This window comes from Anser brachyrhynchus, assembly GCF_964034855.1.
Source record: "Anser brachyrhynchus genome assembly, chromosome: 7".
Classification (NCBI taxonomy): domain Eukaryota; kingdom Metazoa; phylum Chordata; class Aves; order Anseriformes; family Anatidae; genus Anser; species Anser brachyrhynchus.
In genome coordinates this window covers 8,834,186-8,847,163 of record NC_137701.1, presented here as the reverse complement: position 1 = coordinate 8,847,163, position 12,978 = coordinate 8,834,186, and the positions used below count along the sequence as shown (strand labels likewise).

Here is a 12,978-nt window from a genome sequence, read left to right as displayed (position 1 = left end):
AAGTTCAAAGCTTTAATTTATTCAAGAACTCACTTGAATCAGAGTATCAAAAGCATCTGCAATAAATTCAGACCATTTTCTTTTGTAAAACAATATTGGGATCCTAAGCAGAAGCCATCATATAGAGTAGTCTGACTGTTGGCTGTGCTCACGTGAGAAGAAAATGGTATCAGGAGAAGGTAAACATGCCCCGGTCCAGTTTTCTTCCTGCAGAGCCCAGCGGGCTCTTGCAGTGGAATAGCTTGTGAAGACGGTGGCTTCCTCTAGAAGCAGCCCTTCCCTTCTGTTGGGTGCCTGCTTATGCAGAAATGATGCCTTCAGAAGTGGTCACACAGAGCCCTTGCAGCAGGGTGTGCTTCAGGGGCATCTCTCAAGTAAAGGAGCCAGCCTCAGAAATTCAGCTCCAACTATGCTGTGTCTGCTAAGGGGAAAAAAAATCAGTAGGGATTAATGAGAAAAAAAAGGTTAAAAGGTTAAAAAACTCCCCTCTCAGGTATTCCAGCGGCATTGGTGGAATTACGTGCATATTTGCTTTGTGCAAAGCTGAGAGCTGCTGTGTGCTCCTGTTGCAGGATTTTCATCTGAACATACAAGGTAGCAGCGTTCCCTGTATGCTTAGTGGGCACTGCCCAAGAGAAAATAAGTAGTTCAGCTGTCCAGAAATATCTCATCTGAATGGGCAGAGTACATGGAGTGTAGGAAAGACCTGTTCTGTCACATATTTATTACCATAACATGCAGCTTAAGGTGAGTACTGGAAGACCTTGCATCCAAATGATACTGTCATTCGATCAGTGCACTTCCAGTGGGAAATGATTACCTGATACTGGGTCAGTGCTCGTTTCCCAAAAAACTGTAAAAGGTGGGCTTGTAAATAAGAGAGGGTAGGTATTGGACTAGGGATTCCCAAGACCTAGGAGCAGTCCCAGGCTCGGTCCCATTAAGCCGTTCGGTCTTTCACTTTCTAAAACCTTGTTTATTAAATGTTGTGTTTATTTATTATATTACTGTGTTTATTAATATAGTTTATTATTATTAGAAGCTCATTTCAAGGACGCAGGGAAAAGCTCATGCTCTGTTTATGTGTTGCTCTTTGCTGAACAGGGATCCTGGGCTAGGCTGGCACTGCTGGTTTTATTACAAGTTGCTCTGTATTTTGTGCACTGTATGCTAACGCTGCGCACGCTGGGCTGTGAAGGAGTAGCTGGGTTAGGGGCCTGACTGTTGGAAACAAGTGACAGGAATGCCTTTCTCCAGCCCCTGCCCAGATGCTTTTAAGCCCAGGCAAATTCTATCCTTCGCCGTAAGTAAGCACGGAGCAGGTGGCAAGGTGTAGTCCTCAGGTTGCTGGAAAAGAAGTCAGGTAGCTGAATGTGTCAGCTACTCTTGGATCCCACAGGTGACCTCCAGGAATTACAAAGTGCATTTAGCCCTCCGTTAGGTGGTTGCTGGATCTTTGTGCTGCTGACTGTGCTTTGTTACAACCATTAGCTAGAAAGCCAGCACAGTATCTCTCAAGACTAAATGCTTGCCCCAAGTCTGCCTGTTTAACCAGCTTGAAACAAATCACCAATAGTTTATTAGGGGTGCATAAAGCTGAGAATATCGCAGTGCAGCCAGATGCAGGGCGCAGCAGTGCAAGGTCACAGTCTTTGCTGTGCTGTCTGAAGCGCTGCTCAGTTCTGATGTGTTTGCGTGGTGGCTGCGTTCCTTCTGAAACTGAGGAAAGACTGGGCTTGTACTGGTTAATGTGGAGGCTCCTTATTAATAGGCTGCACACTTCATTGATTTTTAATTAATTTCTGAAGAGACACAACGGATAAGTGCTGCAGCCCACAGACATCTCTGTACTTACTGCACTACACATCTCTATTGATCGCCTGCCTAAGGAGCAGAAGTAATCCATTTTAAATACACTTTCTTGGAGAGAGTGAACGCACTACACCATATACTCTCCTGATTGTAATTGTATTGGCAGGAGGGCAGTGTAGGGGTGGGAAAGGCAGTGCGTTGTTCCGGATGCTGCCAGCCCTCCGAGCTCGGTCTGTCTGCTGCTTCAGAGCAAGGAGCTGGAGCTCAGCTAGCCCTAGCATTGAGGCTGAGACAGAATAGCAGTTAGAAACTCCTTGAAACCACTAATGCACTGATAGCTCTCCGTTTGGCTGCCCCTTTGAAAAGCATCAAGCACTTGTCAGGAGTTGGTGACCCACTGCGAGCTGACACCTGAAGTCTCCGAGCACTCCCCAGATCAGAGGACAGGTACATTCCGCTGCTGGCGTGTGTAGCCCAGGTTACCAGAATTCACTCTGGAAACAGTAGTTCCCAGCCTTTATCGTAAGGTCTGTGTTCCTGCCGGCCTCTTAGCTGGAGTTACGTGGCAGTGAGCGTTTACTGCCCAGCAAGGGGAGTTTTGCAGTGATAAGTTGGTTTGCTAGGCAGTTCTTACTTAAAGGCTTCTTTTACAGAGAAGGATGTTGGCAACACGTAACAGCTGAAGCAGTGCTAAGTATTTCTCGGCTTGCTGGACGAAGGTGAGTTGTGTTAGTGTTACCAGACACAGCAGGCATTAAATTCTGACTCGCAGAGCCCAGGTCCTTCGGTACACCTGGGGAAGGTCATCCCCGTGGTGGAACAGAAATCTGTGTCTGAGCAGTTGGTCCTCTGCTTACACAGGGACCCTTGGTACATTTGTCTTGTTTTTTTTTCGCGTCTTGCATGGGCAGTGCACCCAAATGACAGTCTCTTGAAAACACCTGACTGGTTTGTGTGGTCACCTTCAGAGGCCCTTGTGAGAAGCAGATACTGCAGAGCTAGCAGGGAGGCATCAGATGCTAAGTACTTTATCAAAGTGCCAGGGTGACCCTTTACTCACGAGTCCCTGACTTTATTAAGTTTTTGCTATTACAGCTGTTGGTCCTGGGCAGTAATTGGAGGGTCAGAAACTCTCTTGACGTGTCTCTGCTGCACAGCATATTTGTGCATCTCTGTTGGCCTAGCGAGGCTGTGGAGGAGCTGCAGAGCTGTATCCACATTACTGTGTCCTTACTTACTTACTTTTAGTATAAGCAGAGCCACAAGCTGCAATTTCTCTCACCTCTTCGGGCTGCAGTGCAGTAAGCTGAGCCGTGGTCATTTTCTTCAGAGGTTAAAGGAGAACATGCCTGTCCTCTTGAGCACTTTGGGAACAGGAGGAGGGTACTGCAGGAGACTGCTCTAGCCTGTGTCCACACAGCCCAGGAGGCTGGGACATGTCACACATCTGGCTTGCTCAGGGTGGAGGCTCTGAAACTGCTGTAAGAGAGCACCTTGGGCTCAGTTGTCTTAAGGAACCACTGTGATAAGAGTCTGGGTCAATTGCAAAATGGAGATTGGATGCAACTCCACATCTCCCTCCCTGAGGCATTTGATGTGTAGGAGTGAATTGTTTTCTCCACTCCTAAAGCCCTTGTAGCAGCTGTGCAGCTGCGCCTGTAGATGGGACCAGAACTTGGAGACACACAATGCGGGCAGTATTGAAATGCCGGCCTTGTCTCTCATTACTTATGCTGCTTTATATACTTATGTAACATCTTTCATGGGAGGAACATGAAGTGCTTTGCAGACTTTTTATGTTCAGCACCAGCTCATCTAGATATCTGCATAATTTGAGGGAGGCAGGGAGACAACTCATACTTCTCGCAGCAGGTCAGGCAAGGGAGATGTTTGATGATGACAGTGGAATGATCTCTCCTTCTGGTGACACCTTAGGAACTCAACACCCACCTGGGACAGATAGCTTAGTTTTAAGGACTCTACAACCTCAGTTCAGCGGTAACCCATTTATCTGTGCTTTGAAGGGGCTGAGAAGAGACACTCCAGAGATTTTAATTTAGGATTGAAGGGGGTCTGGGCCCATCAGAATGGCTGCTCAGCACAGTCAGTTAGACTTGGAAATGCCATAAGCTTATGAACTTGCTTCTCCTCTTTTTTGTTCCTATTCATCCCCCTTTATGAATCACACGTCACTGTGGAGTAGCCTGCATTTGTCCTGTAATTCTCATCTAAATTTTAGCCTCATCGCCTCTTTCCCTTCCTTTTTGCTTCTTGACTTTGTTTTGATGAGTTATGCCTTAGTATCTTTTTTATTTTGTGCATTGGGCCATAGCTCAGCAAAGCAGTAAATCGTGTTTTAGGAATCCTATTTCTGGATCAGATATACCGCAGCAGGTGCATGATGCAGAGCACAGACCTGGGCATAGACTTTTCTTCCCCCCAAGTTTGTTCTTTTGATGGGTAGACAGCATGTTTATACTGACACAGGTAGCACGTGTCCTCCTGTGGTTGGTAAGAAGCCAACTCATGTTGATTTTGTGCTTCGGCTGAGTCGGGCAATGTGCGATCGTACTCCTGTGTGTGAGCGGACAGAAGAGAGATACAGGATTAACCTGTGTGCAGAACATCACCGCTAATTTCTCATGGCAGAACCAGCTTGAGTTAGATGCCCAGGAGTTGTATTTATACTAGTTATCTTTCCATAGGGGTAATAATCCAGCTGTGCTGGCATCCCGTCTCCTAAGTCAGGTACAGATAGGCTTGAGATAGCTTTTCTGTTCTCTGAACTGTGTAGTCCAGGAGCCATTTAGCAAAGCCACTGCAGGAATCTGAGAAAAGGGATTATCAGTGGCTATGAATACACAGCTTTTACGCTGCTCATGTCACACAGCTCGGCATGCAGGTCTTGCAAAGTTTCATTGTCTGCTCCTGGCCAGGTCTATGTACTATGCTAGACACAAGGTTTCTTTGTCTACGATTTACCAAAAAGGCCAACAACCCAGGCCAGGATGCAGCAGTGGATCTCCCTTGCCAATTTTACCTGAGTTGGCTGAACTCTGGACGTTTTCAGAAAACCTTGGAACCTAATCCAGTGGAAGAGCACATAGCACAAGGTGCAAGTCCCCAGCTCAGTCTGCCAGCTTTGGACTGAAGTTGTTAGCATCCCTCGCTTCCCCTTGGCTGTGAGGATGGCCTTCAGACCCAGCTTCACACGCAGACCTACATACCAAATCACACCTCTGCAGCTGAGTCAGTGTATTTCAGAGCAGTGTCAGTTTCTCCCTCCCACAGCTATCTCTGGAGTAACAGCTACTTAGATTATTCTGGTTGCTCATGACAACAAAGGGCACCGCGTTTTCCTTGAAAGCATATTTAGCCCCGGGTAAAATTATACTTCTTCCATGGGGTGAGCAGGGGGAAAGATGATCATTTCAAGCTTTCTGTAGTGATTCCTGTTATTAAGCTAGCCTTAAGTTATTAGGATGAAAAGAGGGCAGTCTCCAAGGCTGGAGATTAATGTCCGTGAGATTTGAGTTGGGCTTAAAATTTTCTTCTTCACATACCTGTTTGATGGATCTGCCATGTGTGCTGGCTTTGGTGGGTGGAAGTTATTATTGAAGAAAGTCTGTTCTTAATTTCTTTATGCTTGCTGAAGATGGATTAAGATCAACATTCTCTCTGTGTAGAGAGAAAATAATGTTTATTGTTGAAATCGGCAAAAAGCCACACAAAAGAAGTGTTTACAGTACACCTGCCTGCTAGTATTGATTGCTACAGTTCTTGGGGTAGGTGAATCCCTTTATACTTATTTTGTTCAGTGGAATTGTCTTGCAAAATTAAATCTCGCATCTTGCAAAGCCATATGTATATGCTTAAACTTTAGTTAGTGATTCAACACACTTCAGTTCATCTTTGGTAATTATCCCAAAGGGACTTTGCATTTATTGAAAGTACATACCTGCTTAAAATCTGTCCTGAGTAATGAATACTCTTTTTCCTGAAATGAGCCTAATGGAAAGAGGTCTCAGTTGAGGCTCAGTCAATTCGGAGAGCTGGACATCCCCTGAACTGCAGCTGCAACCTTTGTAAGGAATCCAGAAGCATCCTCAGCTGGAGCATAGGACTCTGAAAAGTCCAGGGAAGTGAAAGAAATCAAAAACCAGCACCTGAAACAGTCTGTGCTTGCAGCTCTTAGCACTGTGAGCTGTACAAATGGAGGCTGCGCTCAAAAACTGCCCTCAGGAACTGGGAGACAAATGATAGCTGCAGAAAATAATGCTGGTGGTAAAGTAAGAAAACAGCAAATTGTGACCACATCTTAAAGGCAAGAGATCCTAGGGAACAGAGTCATAACTTCCCAGAAAAGGTTCATTTTGCTTTTTATAAAAGTACTTTCATTCTTTTATTTCCACCACTAACTCCACGTTGGTGATAGTCTTCTACAGATGCCCACAGCACTGGAAGGCCTTGTATTTTATGAACCAGTTTGATACTTCTTGCTGCAGCACAACACTTGGTAGGTCACAGAGCTGTCCCATCATGTTTTTTTCTCTCTTCCCTCGGATTTTTTTGACACACAGTCTCCTTTCCACTGTCCCACCTCTGTTTGTTGCCATTTACATATTACCTCATTTTCTGGGCTGTCGTTTTTCTTGTGGAAAGAGCATGGCCATACCTGACTGTCCTGAAATGACCATACCTGATCTGTTTGTTCACAGTCCTGGAGACTTCACAAACAACCCATAACAAAACCAGAAAGCCTTTCTTCTCCTGTAGCTCTCAGTTACTAACTCATTGTCTGTTCAACAAGGCAATTTCTGTTCTGTATTATTCCTAGCCAGCTCTGAGAGTAAGCCAATGGGAAGAGAGCGGGATTCACCTCAACTAGTTTTACTGCTGATTTTTTCCCCTAGCTATTATATAGAAAATTATCAAGGCTGCAGAGTGATAGGAAGGAAACTCTCAGTGGAGTTAAGCTCCTAGTGGCCATTTACATCTTTCCTGTCCACCTCCTTTCTTGGAACAAAGCCGCTTTCACTTAAAACCTGTTTTTCTGCCCCTCAGCGTTGCTATTAGTTTCCCTGGTGCTGTGTGAAATGTATAACACGTGGGACGGCCAGGTCAGGTTAGTAATTGTGCAGGCAAGGACAAAAGACCTTTAGCACTAATTGAAGCCTTGGCAAAGGCATTTGTGTCTGTTTCTGAAAGGAGAATTTACATTTTCAAAGTTGCATTATCACGTGAATAGAAAGGATCTGGGTGTTTTTAATGCTACATATACCTAGGTAAGGATTTGTATAGCACAGGTAAGGATTTGTATAGCACAGGTTTGTCATTGTACATGACTCTTGCAGTGGGGTGCAGCTGAGGAAGATAAAAGGCTATTCCTTGTTCATACTGCAATTCCAAAGGGGCTTTCTCAACTTATCTGTGTTTCAGCTGTTTGCAGTGGCTGTTTGACTTCTTAATAGCAGTAGGTGCTGATTCAGAGAGTGATTTCATGTTAAGGCGTCCTAGCAGTAATTGCATTTCTAGTGACATCTTCTGCAAGGAAACTTGTGTCATGGCGGGATGAGGAAGTATCAGCAATGGGTGGGTCATGCCTGATGGCTGCGGTTGTGTGAGATGAATCTGGCCTCAGAGGTAAGGGGACAATTGATCCTGAATGGCTTAATGGCTTTTTGCCTCTTGGTGGTTTCAACATGGAAGTCCCACTCTGCTGTGGATACTCTGATGAATATACTGGTGTGACATTTATTACTGTCTGGACATTTTATACTTCAATAATTCTGAGATCTGCATAGCTCTAATTTGGATGTACCAAGTCGTGAGTGGAGCTGGAGAACCCCAGCCTCGCAGATCACACTGCAAATTGCACAGCATGGTGTCCTTTGGATCAGGCTGTAAAGTTTCATTTTTACAAACAGATCCCTTTTCATTGTCTGGGTCTAAGGTTACTTGTAACTCTCATAAAATGTCCTGTTGGTATTTGATCATAGGCTTGCTGGGTGGTGGTGGCACCAGCTGTGTAATACGGATGGTATTTTTTCATTACCCTTTCAGTGTGCCATGTAAAAAGATTACAGATACGTATAGAGCATTTTTCCTGCCAGGTTTGAAAATGCCTTCAAATGATGATTCTTGTCACAGTATATGTTTTGACACTATTGCTGCAGTGAATACTGTAAGCTTCCTGGTTTTAGATTGTTTTCATTCTGCTTGTATAATCTAATTTATTGAAAACAATTATAGATACACTTCTTCTCTTACACCTACACCATCCACCTTTAGAACTTGTTGGTAGGATAGCAGGAAAATCAAACATGTTCACAACAGGGTATTCCTAAGAGCATTTACATTTCTGCAGGTCATGGACCTGCAGAGGATTTTGTAGCTGTCAATTCTACACAGTTTGTTTTTGGCTTTGCAAATAACACAGGTGGGAAAAAGTCCCGAGAAGCTTGTTTGACAGAGGTGAAGTAAACTGTAAGGAAGATGATACACAGATATTTCTTCCCTCCTGCACAGAAGAAAAAAAAACAGGTGTGGTATTGGTTAGGAACAGTATTCAGGTTGCTGATGAGAAATCTGTCTAGTTCATAACATAATATGATATTAGGTTGAATAAATGTAGTTTTACTACGAAAGTACTTAATAGTGTAAGATTGAAATGAATGAGTAGAATAAACAGTGAAACATCTTAAAGTGTTACTCTACAGGTTTAAGACATGCTTGACAATTAAGTATGTAAAGATGGTAAAATCAGGCTAAGAAGGCATGCTTAATGGTTTGGTTGTTTAACTCTTTCAGTGAAGGATGTTTCTAGACACCTTATCATCCATTCCTGTCATCATTAGCTAAAGATGAGAGGGTAAACCTTGGCAGAAGCCATCTATTTGAACAAGAGTGAAATACTGTTTCTTGTTTCTGCCAGAAGAAATCTGCAATATCTTCATATATTTTCAACGACTATAGGTACAAATTAATGTATTCAAAATCTTAATTTTATTTGGGTCCAGTGTGTTCTGATATCAACAGAACTCTCTCATTAGATTCTCCAGGGTCTTGTGTCCTCATCAAGTTCTGCTTGCAAATACCATTCTACAAGTTTGGGCCTTTCATTTTCTTCCCCCTCATTTTGAGGTGTTTCTGAGAATTTTGACCAAATAAGGATTTGGGAAGTTCTCTCAAGTCTTTGATGCTTTAGAAGTACTTCTGTTCATTCTAAAAATGTGAGCTATTTCCCAAACTAAGTAGAAAGGAAATATAAGCAGCACCTTGGACCTGCTGCACTGGGACAAGCTCTGTTGTTGCAGCGAAAGATGCCAGCCAGGGACGTGAGGCTGGGAGGCCACCGTCCTCCACCCGCCTCACAAAGTATTTCTTCTGAGCAGTGCTGATGCTGCCTTGAGGCATTTCTGGCCACTGTCTGGCATCAGAGATGCGAAACCAGGACTCATATGAATTCTCATCTGGATTTTACGGGACCACTTTTGTGGTTGTCATTCCTCTGTTACACTGTGTCATTGCTGTTTGACCATGTGGTCTTTTTCTGGTTGGATTTCTTCAGTTGGCAATTGTTTTGCTAAGCCATTGGTGCCTCTGGTTTCATGGTGTGATTGTTGTGTAACTCACAACTGTTTGACCTCTGAGATTTATTTGTCCTTTTCCAACAGGTTTTAAGTTGATGTCAAAAACCATTAAGCTTTCAAAGACGTAGAGTTGTGATGTTCTCAGAACAAAACCAGCCAAAAGCATTGATTTGCAGTTGGCAAGAGGGCATTTGCTTCAATGAGCAGTGCTTTTAAAAGCAGTTCTGTTTGCTGTGTGCCAAAGAGTCCCTGCGTCCCCTTTCAAACCACCTTCGTGTAGCAAAGCCTACCACTTTAACAAATGAAATAGTGTTTATGTGAAATGATCTCCCACGCATTCTCAAATCTTTCAGTGGTGTTTGCATTGAAATATTTCACCTAAATGACAGAGCAGTTCAGAGCTCCACTTGATGCTTTTCATAAAGACATCCACTGTGTCAGAAAGGGCTGCATTCTGGCCTGGTGACCATGAGCAGTAGCTTACTCATATACACCGTCCTCCTAACATCTAGAGGGATAGGGATGTGTGAGCTTCTTTTGTTGCTAGAGGGAATAAAATCTGGCCCATGACACTGAGTAATCTGGTTATTTTAATCACTGCCTGTGACTTTCTGAATTATCATCTGTATTACGGGCTAATATGATCTCTTTGGTATTCAACAATGACTTTTTTAAAATTACCATATATATTATACAGAGCTAACATATTAAGAGATACCTTAAGGGTAATTATCAAGTGTGTAATTTCATCTGTAGGTTCTTATAATGATGGTTAATGTCGTATATGCTTTTTAATAAAATAACAGGCTCGTAACCCTACCTGACTATCCTTTATGTGTCATATAATTAGTAAGACCAAGCTGTGGTGTTCAACTGTGTGCCATACTGACGGTATGTGGCTTGTCTTTCATCACAGTAAGAAAAAGGTTAAGGCCAGGCATATTTCCTTACATGTACAAGTAGCTGGATGGGCTTGTTAACAAAAGTACTTGTACCAGAACGTATATGCTCATTTAAAAAACAAAACAAACAAACAAGAAAAACCAAACATCTGTTGATCTAGTGACTTACCATACTACTACATGCAAAATTTAAAGGAAGTAAAAAAGGCAAGTGGATTGCAACCCTTGGATAAGAAATTGTTTTCCTTATAATCCACTTTGAGTACTGAAAATTTGTGTCCAGCTCAAAGCATTTGGTAAGAAGCTTTGTCTTGAACTGAGGGTGCTTGCCTGGAATTTAGAAGATCTGGGATTGTTTCCTAGTCTGGCCAAATTTCCCTGGGGCTTTGGCTAAGTCACTTAATCTTTCTGGTCTTCAGATTTCCTGTCTGAAAACTAGGGACTGTAATACTTAGTTCCTTCGTCTCACCTTCCCAGGTTTTAAACTTGATTGAGTAAGATACCAGTGGCTGGTTTTTGTTTGATTGTTTTGTTTTGTTAGTTTTTGGCAATTACCATAAAATCGTTCAAATTGGAAGGAACCTAGTCATGTGATCCCAACTCCTGCTCAGAGCAAGGGCAATGCTGAATTTCTGTTTGTTACTTAATTACTGTGAACAATATTAAAGGAACCAGATCCTACAAGATTCTTTTAAAAAAAAAAAAAAGAAAAAAGTAAGATTATTTTACTGCTCTTTGTCCTTCAGGGAATGATGTACCTGGAAGAGAGGAGACTTGTGCACCGGGACTTGGCAGCCCGTAACGTCTTGGTGAAATCACCAAACCACGTGAAGATCACTGACTTTGGCCTGGCCAGACTTCTGGAAGGGGATGAGAAGGAATATAATGCTGATGGAGGGAAGGTGAGGATTTTCCTTGTCTGGAATTAAACATATCCCACTGTTAGAAATCTGCTGAAGTTACTTGTTAGGATGGTGTATCTTTAGCAGACTGTATCTTTGTAAGGAAGTCTGACAGTGACTTAGCAAAGCCCTGTCTTCTGGCAGTGAACTGTACAAGTGAAAGCTGCTCATTTTTCCTCAGTGAACTTCTCCAGGTCCAGAAATAAAATTGTCAGAACAGTTTCCACACTCTGAATTAGCTTTTGCTCTTAAGTTCCATTTTGTATCTTGTCTTGAAGACTTCTGAAGTCAGTTCAATGAGTGACTGATGTTCTAGGGCACTTCTGCCAAGTCTCTTTCTCTGGTCAGTATGGACCTCAACAACTTGCAGTCCCAGGTTCCCAGACAGGTTATTTTACAGAAAACAGAAAGGAAGGCCACAGCCCATGCTTGTTTTTGTAGCATACGAGAGTTACATCTGCTTAGCAAAGAGCCACCCCTTCTGTCACCATGGAAGAGCCTGTGGATGCTATTTCTCACATCCAAGTTCAAGTCTGCAATACCATGCTGGATGCCAGGCCACTAAAAAGCTTTCCTCAGGATAATTTTGAAACCAGATATTTTCCCATATTACTTTTCTGCATACAGCAGAACTTCCATAAGTGCCTTGCCCCAGCTTTAATGCTTTCAGATTAATACATTATAAATTTCAGAAGGCTGAAGTTGCTTACTGATGTCAGCTGCTCCCTCAACATTTTGGAATTCAACATATCAACCTGTCACAAAATCCCAAGGGGTTCTGCCTCTCCCGTCGTTCCTTTTCCCCAGTGTTCATTTTGCCTTCCATGTACTTTCTGTGTTTTTCTGTGCTCATTTATGCCCTTGTGTGAGAAAAACAGCTGTTGCCAGTTTGTGCTTTTTTCCTGGCTGGGCTGCTGCATTATTTGTGTGGCTGCTGCCCCTGGCAGCTGTTGCATGGGTTACATCAGTATTTCAGTCAATGAGGAGAGGTTGAGAGGAGTCACCAGTGCTTCCCCATTTCCCCCAGTAAAGAGACCTCCTGGCAAGGAAGGTGGAGTTCTGGCATTCTTCCCTGATGCTTTCAGTTCTCTCATCCCCTCTTCAATAACCCTTCTGCCTCCTCTCTGTCTCTTGCCTCCATCAGGCAGTGAATGACAGAAAATGAGCTGGTCCTTCCAAACCAGCTGTCCCCTGGCAGCTGTTATATCCTGTCTTGGACTTGTGAGGCCAGTCATGCTGCTGGGAGTTCTGGAGCTGGATTTACACATCAGATGTGTCACTTCCCAGTTCCACAGAAATATGCTGTTAGGTCCAGAAGACACTTGCAGTTTAACTTTGTATTGTAAGCATGCTGAGAGAGATGGGCTCAGTTTCCATCCTTGGAGATTTTTGCTACTAGACTGGCTAAAGCCCTGAGTAACTTGGTCTGATCTCATTGCTGACCCAGCTCTGAGTCTGAGGTTCAGGACTTCCTGAGGTCCCTTCCAGGCTGAGTTATCCTGTGATGAACAATGCAGCTTTGCTTTTTCTAACAGTTGTTCCAGTCTGAAACAACCCAACCATGTTTAATGGGAATGAAAGCAGTACGCTTCTGTGGAACTTGGTGGAGGAGGATGAACTGTCTTTGCAAGTGCTAAGCCACCATTTAATAGAGCGCTATTTTTGCCATAACTGTATAGGTTATGTTCATTAGTCAACTTCATGGAAGGTGTTTTCATAAGGGTTTGAAAGAAGACACATCCTCTGCCTTTACACCCACCATCTGTTCAG

The 12,978-nt window shown here is 43.4% G+C and overlaps 1 protein-coding gene across 16 annotated transcripts in view; it reads left to right on the top strand.

The window, feature by feature from the left end:
* The window catches only part of ERBB4 (erb-b2 receptor tyrosine kinase 4), a 580,719-nt gene that overhangs the window by 531,047 nt on the left and 36,694 nt on the right, over positions 1–12,978 (top strand). For all 16 annotated transcript variants that reach the window (XM_080600555.1, XM_080600553.1, XM_080600542.1 and 13 more), the window contains one exon: positions 11,053–11,208. In XM_080600555.1, the coding sequence (XP_080456681.1) occupies positions 11,053–11,208 (156 nt within the window). The remainder of the gene's footprint in view (positions 1–11,052; positions 11,209–12,978) is intronic.